Here is a 16773-nt window from a genome sequence, read left to right on the forward strand (position 1 = left end):
AAAAAAAAAAAAAAAGAAAAAGAAAAGTTATTGGAATTGAAGAAAGTGAATTCCAATCTACAACTTCCAGTGCCACCCACAGCATAAATACACAGTAATATATCCAAAATCGGGGGGCTGGGGAGATGGCTCAGTAGGATAAGTGCTTGACTGGCAAATGCAAGGATCTGAGTTCAATCCCCGGTTCCACCAAAAAAAAAAAAAAAAAAAATCCAAAATCATAGGGAGTCAGGAGAGTCCTGAGTCTGATCACAATGATGGCTATCCGGAACAAAGGCCTCGAACCAGGATGGAACCCAGATTTTATTCTTTCTTTTTTTTCTGACTGGCCCTGCCCACTCTGAGGACGGGGCTGGCGCTACATGTGGTGCCAGGGATGGAACCGCAATCCCCTGCACCTGCCTAAGCTTGCCTAAGCAGGCGCTTTAGACCACTGAGCTATCCTGCTAGCCTGATTTTATTCATTTGTGAAGAAGGGAGTCATTTGAGAATAGCCAGGAAGTACTTGAGTGCCACAAGCTGCCAAGAGCCAGGTAGGGGGCCTGAGTTTACCTCTGCAGAGAGAAAGATATGTAAAAAGAGTAATCCACATAAAACAATTGAGATAGCATCTGGTGCCTTGGGGTAGGTGATTTAGCTCTGATGTGTAATCTTCTCAGCCCCAGGAAGTCAGAGCCTCTATCTGGAGGCGCTATCCTAGCAGACAGGGTAGAGGATTGCCTCTTCCTCTTGTCTGTCTTCCAATGAAATGCACTGCCTAAAGTCAATTGAAAGGATGAGGAGAAAGTCCTAGCCCCTCTGCATTGAAATAGGGTTAGGCTCAGCCAAAGTAGAGACAGTTGCTTCGCTTTCAAGCAGAGTGCCCGAGGTGGGCCTCCACATTCCTTAAAGTCCTATATCTGCAAGTGATGAGTCCAGGAACATTTAACATCCTGATATATCTGCTAAGCAGGCAAACACAGTAAGTATCCACTTACTTTCACATGATTGGTGCATGAGAATTTTTCTTCCTGCCCCTACCCTCCTTTCCATTTCTTAACATTTGCAAACTAGGTAAGTGAAAAAACTTACAGTTGACTCTTTTTTAATTTGATTTCTAAAGAAACTGAACATCTCTTTGTATGTTTGTCATACAGCATCCCCCCCCCCTTTTGGAAGCAGACACTTTTTATTAACTGACCGAATCAGAAAACACCATGGCAGATACGTTAGTCCATCCTCCTAAGAAGCCTGCTGGTCTGGTCTTTCCTGTTCCCAGCATCTCCACCTTCCACAAAGTGGGAGGCCTTTTTCTTCATTTCCCCCTCAGGATCAGGGATATCAACCTTGGGAGCCTAAAGGGTGGAAGGATGTTGCGGCTTCTTTGCCTCAGCCACGTCTTCACTGGTACTTTGGTTAAGCTTGGCAAGCCTTCCTGTTAACATGCTGAGAGTTGTTCGACCTTAAATCGCTCTGGCTACCCACACCTGAAGTCAGTAAACAAACTACTATGCAATTGTGGTTATGGCTGAGTCTGGAGGGAACTATCCTGAGTGAAATAAATCAGATCAAGAAAGACAATGACTACATCACCTCACTTCTCTATGGGAACTGAAGAGAGCCGGATTAATAGGAACAGGGAGGAATGAAGGTTCCTGTGGAGGCCCACCTGGCTGACTCTCCTTGCACGAGGAGCGATCGGCTCCATTTTGGCTGTGCCTGACCCTATTTCCACGTACTGATAGGTACAGAGCTGGCTAGGACTTTTCTTTATCCCTTAGTTGGCTTTAAGCAATGCATATTGGTCTAGCTGAGGTGCTTGTGGCAGTCTTTGAAGACAGCAGGTGTGTTTCCCTGGAAACCCTCACCTGCTGTTCTTTAATATGAGCTAGGTTGAGTCCACAGGACGAAAAGTCAGTGCTCCACACTGTCGGCTGGGGTTGAGCCTTGAGATAGAGGCTATGCCTTCTTAGGGCTTGAAAGATTACACATCAGAGCTGAAGCACCTGGCCCAAGATACTAGATAACACCTGAGCTGTGTAATTCAGATTACTCTCTGCTTATCCTTCTCTCTGCATATCACAGAGGTAAATGCAGGCCTCCTACCTAACCCAGCTCACAGTATTCACGTACTTCCCACCATTCTCAGTCACTCATCCTCAAGCCACTCCTCCTTCATGACTGAATAAAACTGGTGTTCGACCCTGGGCCAAGGCCTTTGTTCTGGATAGCCAACACAGTGGCTGTACTTAGGACCTCCCATAACTATGTATATGCTGTAGTGTCTTTCTTCTTGCTGTGAATTGCACTGGAAGTGACAGATTGGAGTTAACTTGACAGGATTCCAATAATTTATCCATGGAATTACAAATGTAAACTTCTTGGACCAAGATGAGGACCAGGAAGGGCTCTCTATAGGTTCTCAAGGGCTGGGAGGAGGGGCAAATGGAGAGATGTTGGTGGATGAGTGTGAACTGTGAGGTGTATGAGGACAGAGTTCTGGAGACCTAACACACAACATAGTAGTTAGTTAATAATCGTGTATACTTGAATTCTGTTAAGAGACTGAGTCTTGGGGCCGGGGAGATAGTTCAGTAGAATAAATGCTTGCCTAGCAAGTGCAAGGGCCTGAGTTCAATCTCCAGTTCCACCAAACCCGCCCCCACAAGAAAAACCAAGAGATTAAGTCTCAAGTGCTTTTACCACACACCTCCCCCCACACCCGGGACTAAGGGGAGGTGGTACTTTTGTTAACTGACTTGATATATATATCACATTGTTGCTTTGTATACTTTAATTTTATACTACTGTACTTTTCAATCATAGCTAGTAAAGTTAAAAAATGATGCCTCAGTAAAGTTAGGGAATGAATATGTGGAAGAAAATGTTGATAACTAGTTTAAAAGTTGTCTTTGTAAGCCTCTAGTACTGTAAGTTTGAAGTTACTCTATAACCTCATGGAGTTCTTTTTTTTTTTTTTTTTTTTCTTTTTTGCAGAACTGGGGATTGAACTCAGGCCCTTGTGCTTGCCAGGGAAGTGCTTATTCCACTGAGCCATCTCCCCGGCCCCAACCTCATGGAGTTCTAAAAGCAAGCACTAAATTGGATGAAGAGCAAATAAACAAATATTGCACATAGAAACTACAGTGTGAATGTGGTTAGTCCTCCTGGTCTGTACACTTAAATGGCTGAATGGCACATTTTATGTTTTATGTATTCCTTTGACAATTTAAAACAATTTTTAAAGTTCACAAGCACCAACCTGAAGGAGCTCTTGTTGGCCTAAGATTGGACAACTCACCAAGCATGGTGATGCATGCTTGTAATCCCAGCACTTGGGAGGCTGAGGCAGGAGGATCACTGTGAGTTGGAGGCCATCCTGAACTACTGAGACCTTGTCTCAAAGAACCAAGCTACAGAAAGACTGGACAACTCAAGTATAAATATATGCAATGCTTGCAATTGGCAGTTATACGTAAAACTCCAGGGTTTCATTATGATATAAAAAGCCAAAGCAGGTCTAAGGGCTGGGGCGCAGCTGTGTGGTTGCCTGGGTGTGGAAGAAAGCCTCATGGATTACTCTTGGAGGGTGATACAACCCATTCATTTCTTTGTTAATTATTAAAGTGATTTTCTCTTTCCCCACCTTTCCACAATAAACTGGTTTTCAGGCTAATCTAGCAATTTTAGTTAGTAGAGAAGGAATCAGAAAAACAGGAAGTGACGTTTTACAGCCCTGAAGGGAAATGCTGGTGTCAAGAGTGATTCTCCCAGGGCTGGCCAAATAGCTCAGTGGATTAAAGCACCTGCAAGCAAGCGCAGATGCAGGGGCTGGGGATTCAATCCCCTGGCCTGCCCTGCTGGCCCGGCAAACGGCGATTGAGACTGGATGTGGTGGTGCAAGCCTGTAATCCCAGCAGTTGGGAGGCTATAAACAGGAGAATTACTATGAGTCTGTTCTAGTAGTGAGACCCTGAACACCCTGTAGACCCTTCCTTAAAACACAGAAAAAAAAAGTGATTCTCCCCCCTACTCCCCCTCCCCCCTTGATTCCCCCGCTCTCAGTTACAATAACTACTCTTGGATCCACTTAGCCCTTTGGACCTAACTGGAAGTTCAAGGGCACTGTGAGAGACGCAGGAAAAAGTTCTACCATTTTTCCGAGTCTGGGGCCGGGAGGTGGCTCAGTAGAATAAGCACTTCCCTGGCAAGTGCAAGGGCCTGAGTTCAATCCCTGGTTCCACCAAAAACAAACAAACATTTTCTGAGGCTGCAATGAATTGAATTCAGAATGTGGGGCATTCCATGCATCGATGGCACTGGGTCCCCCAAATCAGTGGCTTGGGAAAAGGGGGGAAAGGTTGTCCATTTCAAACACTGGTTTGGAACAGGGACAGGAAAGCTAGGGGCGATGGCTTGGATCCTAAATCTAGGAAGTCATCTGAAGATGAAGGGGGAGATTCAAATAAAGAGTAGGCATTAGAGGAGATGAAGGAATTATTTTGTTAGGTGCAAACTGAAGACTTTTTCTCTTCTTTTTTTGCTTTTGAGACAGGATCTCATCTGTAATTCAGGCTGGTCTTAAACTCACTTTGTAGTCCTGGCTTTGAATTCATGGCAATGTTCCTGCCTCAGCCTCCTGAGTGCTGGGATTACAGGTGTGCATCACCATGCCCAACAAGATTTCTTCTACTTAAAAACAGTTTATAAAAATTTAATGACATTTCCCTAATAATTTGGGTAACAATGTGTATTGCAGAAAAACTGGAAAGAGTACACCCAACTCTGTTCTTTGAAGATAATCCCTGTTTCGATTTGCAAGTATTTCTAACACATATTTACATGCTGGTTTTTTTTTTAAAATGATGTTTTGCCTCAGGTGCACAGAATTACTTTGGTCTCAATCTTGGTTCAGGACTCAGATATCATCCTTGAGTCCTATTAACTGTTATAGTTTAGGGCTGGGGAGATGGCTCAGTGGAATAAGAACTTCCCTTGCAAGCACAAGGGCCTGAGTTCAATCCCCGGTTCTGCAAAAACAAAAAACTATTATAGTTTAATAGTATTAACTATTTATTAACTGCTATTATACTAGTTTAATATATTAGTTTAATAGTATCTTTATCCTTAGTTTATTAAGGGATACGCCATATAACTCACCATCCAAATAGCAACTAGAATTTACTGACAATCTGTACCCATCTGTGTGGCTTACTCTGCTGCCTCAGGGTCCCCCTTTCTTGATGACTCCATCCTGCCTGTGGTCTCCCACTCTCCTTTGGAATGTATGTGTATAGTTTAGTTGACAACAATATATACAAGGCAATAGCTGTAAACAATATGTCACTGAGATCCATTCATGTTGTTGCAAGATGCTGTGGTTTGGGTGATGTTCCACTCCGACCTTTCCTGGGTTTGTTTATCCACTCTCCTGTCTGTGGGTGTATATCTACCCTGCCCACCTCCTCCCACTCCTGATGGTATCTCACTACTCTTAAAGTATCTTGAGCTGTTTCCTCAGGTTTTCCCTGGGAAGGATTCTTAGAAGATCATTCTTCTGCACATTTCTTGATGAACAGGAATGTCTCGTGGGCATCCAGCCAAGTGTGGAGTTGTCAAGTTGTGTGTGAAAGGGGTTGACAAGATAAAGCATGTTGTTTTTCAAGGAAGAAATTAATCTGTATGCAAATAAAGGCTAGAACTAGTAAAGTTATGATTAAATATCTGTACATTTCACCCATGGCTTTGCTTATGTTGTTCCTTTTCTCTGAAATAATTTATTTATTCTTAAATTCTATAATATACTTAAAGTTTTGTGAGTCTTTTGTTTGTTTGTTTGTTGTCTTTTTGAGACAGGGTCTTGCTATGCATTTCAGGCTTGCCTTGAGCTCACTTTGTAGCCCAGGTACGCCTCGAACTTGCAACAATCCTCCTGCCTCAGCCTCCCAAGTGCTGGGACTGCAGGTGTGCACCACCATGCCACACACTGTATGATAAATTTTACCTTAAGACTCTCTTCTCCCATGCAGCTTGCTCTGTCTAGACTTCTCTCATGGTGCTTTCCTCCCTTGAATTTCTCAGTAAATAAGTCAACCCATTATCTCTCTAGTTTTATTTATTTGCAAATTTTTTTCCTTCAGGGCTGTTCATTTCTAGGTCAGAATAGAGGCAGGGTTAGGCTCCCCTGTCTGTCAAGGCCTGCACCCCACAAACACCAAACACCATGTGGGGGAGGGGAGGCATAGAAACAGCCCCCAACTGTGTGCACTTGGTCCCCTGTTTGTCCTGGCTGGGTCCAGAGAGGGGTTGCCTGGGATGGTGGCACCAAGAGCCAGGGCAGAGGCAGCAGGCCACCTGGCCCAGTGGATAGTACAGTGGAGGCACTGAATACTGACAGGCCAGGCACAAGGTTTCAGGGGACAAGTAAGGCTCAGCAGCTGGCTTTGTCCACCAAGGGCTGTCAGTGGGGAGGGCACAGAGAAGGCAGAGCACACCTGCCTCCCTGATGGGCCCTCTGGCCCTTCCGAGCCCTAGCTGGAGTAGGGAGAGGGGCTGGCCAGCCTTGGCAGGCTAGGCAGGAGCAAGGGCAGCACACCCCAGGCTGCCCCGGTCAGCAGGATCAGAGACAGTGAAGGCCTGGGGAGGCCACATGCTCATGCAGATGGGATTAGGGCTAGAGAAGTCCCCCAGCACACGCTCCATGTGTTAAGGCATCATGGTTAGACGGTGACTGACAGTGACAAATGGGCTGGCCTGGGAAGAGTGATGGTGGACCAGCCAGGGCCCCGCAGCACGTACCCCAGCTCAGCCAGGGTGGAAGTCGATTAGGCAGCCCCACAGAGCTCCTGGACCTTCTGAGAGCCAGGACCCAGGCTGGGCCTGGGGCAGGATGGGGAGAGAGAACCTGAGGAACGGAGAAGCGGAGAGGCCAGACTAGAGGCCCCACACCAACAGGACACAGGCAGAAACAGCAATGTGATACTACAGACCATAGCGGCTTGTGGGTAGAAGAAGGGCCGAGGATGGATGGGTGGAGGACCCCCCCCAGAGAAGGACCAAGGGGGAATGGTGGCGGTGGGGAGGGTCCCTGTGTAGTAAGGGTCTCACTACACAGATTGGACTTGTAGTGATTCTCCTGTTTTCAGCCTCCCAAGCGCTGGGATTATAGGTGAGCACCCCGCTCAATCTTATTTGCTGTCTCAGCACGCCCCTGGGGCGGGGCCTGCATGGCACACAGGGGATCAAATCTCAGTCGCTGCCCCTGCCTAAGCAAGCACTTTAGTCTGCTGAGCTATCTGGCCGGCACTCCCTTGACATTTTTTCATATAGGTATGTCCAAATTTAGTGCAGAAAAACATTCAGAAATGCATGTGCAACCACAGGTCACAGAAACTCGAAGTGTTTTCTTCCCCTCAGTTCATTCATTCATGCGCGTGGTTATTAACTTCTGACCCCCTTGCATTTTACCTTTGTGGTGGCTGCCGCAAAGCTGGAAGATGGGTGTCATGTCCCATCTTCTTAGTAATTCTGCAATAAATAGCTTTATGTATTAGCTTCCCCTGTGCCTTCCTTTGCTCTGACTGTTGGTATCATTGGACATATTTTGATTACATACCTCAGATCCGTTCTGGAATGCACGGGATATAAGTGACCAACTCAATAAACGAGTACAACCCAAATATGGTAAATTAGGACGAATGCACTCAGTTATCAATGACCTCTCACCTGAGGTTTGCCTAGCGAAGTACTTCTTACATCCAAGGTCTGTAAATTGGGTTACCTGTGAGGGTGCCTCAGGGTGGACCTACTGGGTCCCCTGTCTTCCTGAGCCCATCACTAGAGCAGCCCCTCGGCATACACTTTAAAGAAAGTTTTGTTGGTGCTAAATGTATGAACTTGTTGGGGCTGCGAGATGGCTCAGTGGTCTAAAGCACCTACTTAGAACAAGCTTAGCAGAGCACAGGGACCGAGGTTCAATCCCCCAGCACCACATGCCAGCCAGCCCCGCCCCCTGGTGGGCTGAGCTGGCCACACACATACACACACACACAAACAAAAATTAAAAAAAAATAAAAATAAATGTATGAACTTGTTATACACAGTGTACATAAGCTGATGGCATTCCTTGGGCATTTTTGTGTCCTTTCTTATATCTGTATATTGTAGAATGAAGGTAGGCTGTAAGCGCACCATGAGGCCTTGGCGCTGCTGCTCTGAGACCACCTGTGAATGCGCAGGACTACCCTTTGAGCTCTGTGACAGGACACGTATAAGCTTTGCTAGTGTTCCCCACCCGGGGAGGACAGCAGCCCCTTGGCTGCCATGTGCCCAGCTGGCCAGCACCTGGTGGAGCTGGCGCATCTCGGCTGCCACTGGGGCGGGGGCTGAATTCCATTCCTTCTGCACAGGAGGCAGGAGCTGTCCCGCACACACGGATGGATGGACGCAAGCATCTAGCTGCCTTCTTCTCCCTCACTCTGCTCCTGCTGACGACACTGATGCCATCCATGTTTAGTGGCCCCTGCGCTTCTGTTAGGCTGCCATCCTTCAGGGCCAGGGCTGTGTTTAGCTTAGCATCCCTGGGAGCCTGCATGTGCTTAGCCTACAGCAAAACAATAATTAGACGGGAACCGGAATATATGAGGTCAGATCTCGCAAGTTCTTTGTTCTAAGAGAAGTACACATCTATTCAGTCAAGAATTTGAGAGCTTTCTGTGTGTGTCACATAGCCTCTGAGTAGAGGCAGTTCAGCAACGAATCTCCCGTGATGGAGTGGGACCACCAGGCTCTCCGTGGAAAGGGTTTCCTAGGGAATATCTATTCGCTTCTATTGTAAACAGTAATTGTGGGGCCAACGCTTTGTGTTTCTACCTTCATGGGGGGTCAGCAAAGAAAGGAGAGGTGGCACATGACATACCTCAGCCCTGTGCTCATCACGCACAACAGAACGTCATGATAGGAACTAAATAATAAACTTAAATTTGAATATAATACAGTGGCATGCAATAATTCTTCTGAGGTACAAAAATAATCGCAAAAGATTTTTCCCACGTGTAAGTGATATACGCTATGGGCTGTAAGGAGTACCTGGCGCCCCCTGCGGCACACAGCACCTCATTCCTAGGCCAGGCCTTCACCGCACAGAGGTGCTGTCAGGACACAGCAGAAGCGCTGACCCTCAACACAAGGATGCCACCTCCCTTTACGCTGGTCTTTGTACTTCTGGCTTAATCCTACAGATTAAAATTTTTTAAAAAATTAGTCTATAACTGCTGTGTTTGGAAAATGTGGGTGTTCCCCTCCACAAGATAGCAAAATGCCCAAGAGAATGTTGAGCATTAAATTCAATGAAAGCTCATTTAGAAGGAAATCACCATCAGTGGAAAAGCTTTTCAAATTCAGGAAGCTTGAAATTAACAGCAATTCACTGGAAGACAAATTTAATCACCAGAAGCTCCAGAGGAGTTTCAGTCTGCCCCTTTCACTACAGTGTTTCCAAATATTTTAAGCCAGACAGATTCAAACATGGTACAGGTTCCGCCCAAATCTGACCCACCTAGTACCTTTGATGCTGAGCAAGTTATTACTGAAAATGTAGCAACAGTGCACAGAGGAAACAGAAGCTTTGGCATATGAAAAATGACGTAGCGCTGTTTCCTAGAATTCAGTTATTCAGGCCAGCTTTATTTGATTTGTGCCCTGACCCGATTAGAGCTGAATCTAAGGAAAGATAGGAAGGCTGGCCCCCTTCCTGAGCTGCGCAGGAGAGTTCCTTGCGGCCGCCCAGGGGAGAAGGCTGCTTCCAGCCTCAGGTCTCCTCCGGTCCTAGGCTGCTGCAGCCTTGCTGTGTTCCTGGCTCCACCTATACACCAGTTCTAGCCACAGCGCCATGCTGGGGAAAAGGTGGAAACACACTAGTGCTTGTGGGAATCCTAACCTCAGTGCCTCTCGGGAGGGATCCTTTCTGGTTCTCTTCACTTTGTAGCCAGCTTTCAAAATGGAGGTTTATTCAGCAGAAATATTAAGAAGACCTTAATCTGCTTCATTATCTAAACTATAATGGAGAACTGAATAATGAGATGTATAGACTTTTTTTTTTTTTGCCTGAATACCTACTGAGGCACAACACAAATATTTTTTCCGTAGTACTCACTTTATTTCCTGGGCTGGGGATTGAACCCAAGGCCGTGTGCATGGCAGGCAAATGCCCCGCCACAGAGCGACATCCACAGCCCTCACTTTTAAAACTCTGCAGTGCTCCTCTCGCTGCCTTGTAACATGTTCTGGGGAACAGCTTAATCCCGGCGCGGAGGCCCCAGCGCCTGTTACCTGCTCATGACTGGACAGTCCATACAGGCGCCTCCTCCCATTGCTAGGGTCCCCGGCTGGTTACAGTCTCCGTTCTCCCAGGTCTCGAAGGTGTCTTTCAGGGAGCCCCACTGGAAAGGGAAATGTGCAGAGATGGCTAAAAGCAGGCCAGGAGGGTGATGGTGATTCTCGAGCATCGGAAACACCGTTATTGCTGCTGGGAGGAAATGTCAGGAACGCTCTGGAGAGAGGGAGAGACGAAGGCCCTGGAGTTCCCCATCAGCTCAGCAGGGCACGGAGGAACGCGCTCCAGGATTTCTGGAAGAAAGGCACTGGAGAAGTCGGAAGTCTTACTGCTCGCAGGGCCACCTGCCGCCTCGTTCACTCAGGCAGCGTCCACAGGCAGTCGCCCTCCCGGCCTGAAGCCAAGGGAGGGAAGTGCCAGTGGAAGAGAACCCTGAGTCTTATCTCAGCTTGAAGAAAGTGATTTGCAGTTTTACAGAAGCACAGAAGCGGGCTCTTCGGACCTGCTCCCCGGAGCTATTTTAGACAGGCACTCTGTTCTCTTTGGCCCATTTCTTCATGATTCGGATGATGTATTCTACTTGGGTGTTACCCGTGCTTCTCAGTAAGTGCAGCACTTCTCGGAGGGTCTCTCTGAGGAAAAGATTTGAAAGGATAACGTACTTCAATAAAGAAATGAAAATTAGAAAAGCAAATTCGTGGTACACGCCTATAATCCCAACACTCAGGAAGCTGAGGCATTGCAAGTTCGAGACCAGCTTAGGCTACAAAGTCAGCTCAAGGCCAGCCTGAACTGCATGGTGAGGGCCTGTCTCAAAGGCAAAGTAAACAAACAAACTCATAACTTTATACCATGCTTCGTACTGGAGCATCTGTTAAAACAGACTCCCCCACTGAATAAACCAATGCAAGCTCCGCGCCCCCTAGCCCTAAAGTGGCACAGCAGAATGGGAATCCTGTGAAATCCTCCTTATCTACCCATGTTTTCTTTGCTTATTTATATTACCTCCATTATTGTCATTAAGCTTTGTGATCTAAATTGTCCATTTTCTATACTTATTTTACATGACAGAGTAGAAAGCATATATCCAGGAGTTAAGTTCACGGAGCTGAATTCCAGTTCTAGTTCCACTGCTATCTAGTCACTTAATTTGAGTCTTGGATGGCCCCTTTGTTTAAGGTGGTAACTACCACCTTAAATTTGGGTAGCTCTACTATGTTTATAAAGTTTTACAAAGGCAGAGGAATGGGTGTTTCTCTAAGAAATTTGGTCAAGAAAGGTCCAAACACATTAACAAATATAGAAGAGAGGAGAGTGATGGGCTATGACTATACACACTGAAAGTCCCTGATCCTTTCCAGATTGAACAAGGGCGAATGCCTATGTATCTGTACCCGTCAGTCTTATTTTTCTACTTCTTTCTAACCCAAACCAACATCTTTCATTTGACCAAATGCTTTCAAATCTTTATTTAGGATTGGATATGGATTTAAGGCAGGAAGTAATTTTTCACACATTCGTTGCTTATAATATCATTAAATTAACTATTCATACACAAGTAACAGAAACAGTCCCATGAAGTTATTTTTTAGAAAACTAAATTTAGTTTTAAATGTTTTAATTTTTATTGAGATGAGGTTTTAAGCCAATGAGTTTCGTACTAGTTTCAATCTAATATTTTAGCATTTCCTGGAATATATGGAGGTAGAAGAAAAACAATTACTAATCACATCCTACATCTTGCCTTTAGGCTTGAGAGCGGTGGTATACACATAGACATGAGTTAGAATGACTTGACTCTATAAAAATGAGGCACTTTTTGTAAGAAAATGGCCCAATTGAAAAACTTCACACCTTCATATTTGTCATCATTCTAAGACAGCATTATAATTTGGAGCATTCAGAAGATTTCCCTCACACAGCGACCCACGAGTTACCTCATACAGTGACCCAAGAGTCACCTCCCTGTGCTTACTCACTTGGGTTCTTGGCCAGCGAGGATCATCTGGAAAATGCCCACACACGCACCCCGTTTGCCTTCCCAGTATTCCGGGTTGGGGTCCAGCCTCTCCAGGACATCAAAAGCTTTGGCTGAATAGTAAAACTGGCCCATCTGAATAAAAGCGAATGTTATGATGGCGCTGCTTGTTAGAATACTGGATAGAATAAGATTAAACAGATAAAACAGAACTGGAGAAATAAGCACACAAGCAATGACATATTTAGTTAGCAAATCAGATAAATTTCAATTCCTAAAATAAGAAAATCACAGTCTGAGTATGTGGTTCTATTGATTGATTGATTGTCTTTCTGAGACAGGGTCTCTCTATGCAGTTTCGGCAGGCCTTGAGCCCACTGTGTAGCCCAGGCTGGTCTCAAGCTCTCAGCGATGCTTCGACCTCAGCCTGCCGGGTGCTGACAGTACAGGCGTGCACCACCAGGCCTGGCTGAGAGGTTCAGTTTAAACCAGATAGCCTTCACTCAGTTTTCAACAGTCTAATACTTTCCCTATATGTAGTCCAGTTATGGTGCTAGCAACACATTGTTATTTTTTCTGATTAAATTATAATTTTGAGGACAAGCCAAATTCTGCTGATTGCTCTTTGATATATATATATATATATATATATATATATATATATATATATATATATATTTTTTAGTCATTCATGGTATGATAATCTGATCATGTTCACCTCAAGAGTTTGGATTTCCTCTGATCTTCTTCCTAAATTCTCAGAATATCTACCTGTATAGTACATAAATCTCTTAGACATTTAACTCATTTAAACATATATCTTTCCTGAATATACCACTACTATATTTTCCGTGGCTTCATAGAGCATGCTGAAGACCGTGACACTCTGCTTAGATGACTTTCTGACTGGCAATCAGAAACGCACTCTGTCATCAGTTTGGCCGGCGCCTCCAAGTTGTTGGGTAATGCCCTTCACTCAGTGAGGCTTGGTTGTCTCTCTAGTCCTGTTCACCTTTTCTAAATATTTGGCAATTTCCTTAAGATCTCTCGTGTTGGCTTTATTCTATGCCTCACTGGGAAAATGCAACTTTCTTTCTTTTTCTTTGGCGCAATTGAACTCAGGCCCTTGTGCTTTACCAGGGAAGCACTTGCTCCACTGAGTCATCTCCCCAGCCTCCCCACCCCCCTTTATTTTTGCAACTTTCTTCCCTTTGGTTTACACCATACTTTATCTTTCATTCTCTTCTTTTTTTTTCTGGTACCAGGGATCAAACTCAGGACCTTATGCTTGCCAGGCAGGCACTTATGCCACTGAGTTATCTCCCTGGCCCCTCCTTCCTTTCGTCTATCTCACAAGAAAATGTATCCTTACTCTTTCACAGTCAATCCTTCTACTGATGCACTTCTAAAAAAATACTGTTTTTTACTGTAAAAGAGCACATGTACAAAATGGTGCATGAGATTTGGTGTTGACCCTGGAATATAGCAACATGCGGAAGACAAGAAGGGAAGTGGGTTCCTGGGACCCAGCACGGTTCTGAAGTAGACACCGAATCCCAGGGGAGAGCACAGAAGGAGAGCTGAGCACAGGAGGAGGCCAGCGGGGCTTTCTACCTGAGCCAGGGTGCCTGTGTGCCGGGGTGGCTCATGTGCTGTGGGCTGAACAAAGAGGGTTTCACGTCACAGCCGGAAACCAGCCTGATCTTTGTTGGAACTGAAGGTGCAGGCTTGCTGGGATTATCCACTACCCTGCCGTAATCCATGGATGGTGTGCGGGATTAATCAATATGGATCTGGACTCCAGCTGCCCATTCTGTGTACTACTGATGGCAGGGACATGCTTCGAAGAGAACTTTTTCTTATTTTTTTTCTCTTTTGTTTTTGTTTTTCCTGATTGTTCTTGTTTTTAGAAGTGTAAACATTTACTTAGTCTTTTTTTTTTATTTTACTGTTCTTGTCTTTATTTCTTCCTTCTTTCCCTCTTGTCTTCACCAGTTTCCCAAAGGTTGTATAATCTTCCTTTGTCCTACAGCCTTGCTTCTAAATCTTCTATCTTTATATATTTTTTCTATAACCCTATTTAAATTTTCTCCCTTGAAGGTAAAAACCACAATATTGAGGACATATGAACTGTATGCAATTTTCTGGTTCATTTTAGGTTTGTTATATATTCACAAATCTAGTTCATACCGTTAAAGGTGATAAATTAATAGCTACTGCAATTTGTCATTTTCTAGGCTGTGTTTAACACCATTGTTATTGCTGACTGCACTACTTTATCCAAGGTGACATAGTGGTTCTAATCAGTTGTTCTTCCTGGTATTCCAAGACTGAGATTGCCTAAGGATCATAAATAATACTAGAAGCCAGTGCCAGAGAACCAGGAGGTGGGCCAAATAGGCAGCAACTTATCCCCAGTAAATATATGAGGTGGAATTTTGCAACAGACTCAAAACCCAAAAGCCAGCTACTCATGGAAGACTCCTCTGAGAAGCAGTCATTTCCTAATGGTTGCAAAGACTAGCAGTAAAGCTACTCCCCATAAGCAATTTGCAAACATCAACTCAGGAAGTAAGCTAAAGTGGTGCATGAAGTAATACCCACACAGCATGTGACTAATCCTAACGTGAACACAGTGAATCTCCCACCCAGATGAAGATACTTGGGCAAAAACGTTCTTCACGTGCTCCTTACAGACCATAACGTTCTCCTCTTCCACACAGAGGTAATTTCTGTCCTCACTTTCATGGTCATTAATTTCTTAACTTCTTTGTAGCTTATTTTATTTTACTTGAATCAAGGTCTCATTAAGTAGTTCAGGGTGATCTTGAATCTATGTAGCCCAGGCTGGCCTCAAACTCAGTGATCGTCCTGCCTCAGCCTCCCAAGTGCTGGATCACAGGCATATGCCACCACACCTGGTGACTCTTTATAGGTTTATAGAGCTACACATCTTTAAAAGTATAATTGAGTTTTGCCTCTCAGATCTTTATATGAAATAATACTGTAAATATTCTTTTTCATGCATCTGAACCAATGCTATATTTATAAGATGCATGTATATTGCTCTGATTGGTTAATAGGCTGTATCACAATCAAAACTGAGAGACTTGGGGCCGGGGAGATGGCTCAGTAGAATAAGCGCTTCCCTGGCAAATGCAAGGGCCTGAGTTCAATCCCTAGTTCTGGGAAAAAAAAAACAAACCCAAAAAACAAAAACTGGGAGACTGGCCTTGTTACTGTGTGTTGACAGCCTGTTGTTTTATTGTTGTTCACTTAAGCACCACCACTGCCAAGGCACAGAACTATTTCATCACTACAATGATTTTCCTTGTTGTCACCGTATAGCCACATGAACATCCTTCCCTGCCCACCACCCCTCCCTCTAGCAACCACTAATTTGGTTTTCCACATTCTCCACTGCTATTTTGTCACACAGATGTCATATATAGAAAAGTAAATAGCATGGGGCCCTTTGAGGCTGGCTTTGGGGTGAAACTAGAGATTAAACCCAGGCGTGCTCTACAACTGACCCATATCCCAGCCCCTGCCTTTTTTATTCTGAGACAGGATTTCTCCAAGGTGTCCATGTTGGTCTTGAACTTGGGGACCTCCTGCCTTAGCTGACTGAGTTGCTGGGATTCTAGGGGCACCCTTTCTGGTGAGATAGGCTTCTTTCACTCAGCATAAAGCCCTCCTTACTCAAGTTAAGGTATCAACAGTTGGCTCTTGTTAAGCAGGGACCTGTAAAAATCAGCAGGGGCCTCCACCCATAGTTTGCTTTGGATGTTGAGTGTGCTGATGCGGGATCGACCCCACGGGATCAGGGAGCTTTGGAACTGCCCAGAGAGCGGAGCTGGCTTCGCAAGCATGTCCAGCACTGCCTGAGAGCACGGCACAGGAACCGGCCGGCTTCACTGTGGTTGGCGCCTCGGTAGGGCCCGTGTGCCTTGATCGCCAAATGGCACCAAAGACAACAGCACTTGGGCATTCTCATTCTTTTGTCCAGACGTGGGGCCCACAGGGAGGAGGAGGAGGGGGAGGCTTAAAAGTTCGTCAGCATCAAATGTCAGGAAGTGGCGGTGGACCAGTCATCAGTTTCTTTTCATCTCCCAGCAGTATTTCATGCCCAACCAGTGTGTTTAACCATTCTGCCACTGGAAAGTTTGTTGCCCAGTTTGAGGCTATTACAGATAAAGCTGCTGCTAACACTTGGGTTTTGTGTGGATATAGGTTTCCACTTCTCTGGATGGAAGCACGGTGTGTATTTGTTAAAGAAGCTGTCAATCCATTTTATGATGTATTTTTCCTCTCCTTTTATTTTTGATGGATCTGCATCATTTTATTTGTTCTGTAATTTTTTTTTATTAGTATAGTATACATCTGTTGCGTGTACTAATTACATCCATCTCGGGGAACTCGTACATTTTACATCTTGATCATATCTCATTGTCTTTGAAGTGAGTTTCTCACAGAAAGCACA

General features: G+C 45.0%; 1 protein-coding gene and 1 long non-coding RNA gene across 4 annotated transcripts in view; one reads left to right on the top strand and one right to left on the bottom strand.

The window, feature by feature from the left end:
* The window catches only part of LOC111816149, a 41091-nt gene that overhangs the window by 7437 nt on the left and 16881 nt on the right, over nucleotides 1-16773 (top strand). The window lies entirely within an intron of this gene.
* Ttc26 (tetratricopeptide repeat domain 26) overlaps nucleotides 9000-16773 on the bottom strand; it is a 69782-nt gene continuing 62008 nt past the window's right edge. For all 3 annotated transcript variants that reach the window (XM_023712877.1, XM_012514235.2, XM_023712878.1), the window contains 2 exons: nucleotides 12292-12425; nucleotides 9000-10944 (listed from right to left, as the gene is read on the bottom strand). In XM_023712877.1, the coding sequence (XP_023568645.1) occupies nucleotides 10833-10944; nucleotides 12292-12425 (246 nt within the window). In that variant the 3' untranslated portion in view covers nucleotides 9000-10832. The remainder of the gene's footprint in view (nucleotides 10945-12291; nucleotides 12426-16773) is intronic.

The sequence above is a fragment of the Octodon degus genome, unplaced genomic scaffold (genome assembly GCF_000260255.1).
Source record: "Octodon degus isolate 3935 unplaced genomic scaffold, OctDeg1.0 scaffold00027, whole genome shotgun sequence".
NCBI classification, from domain to species: Eukaryota; Metazoa; Chordata; class Mammalia; order Rodentia; family Octodontidae; genus Octodon; species Octodon degus.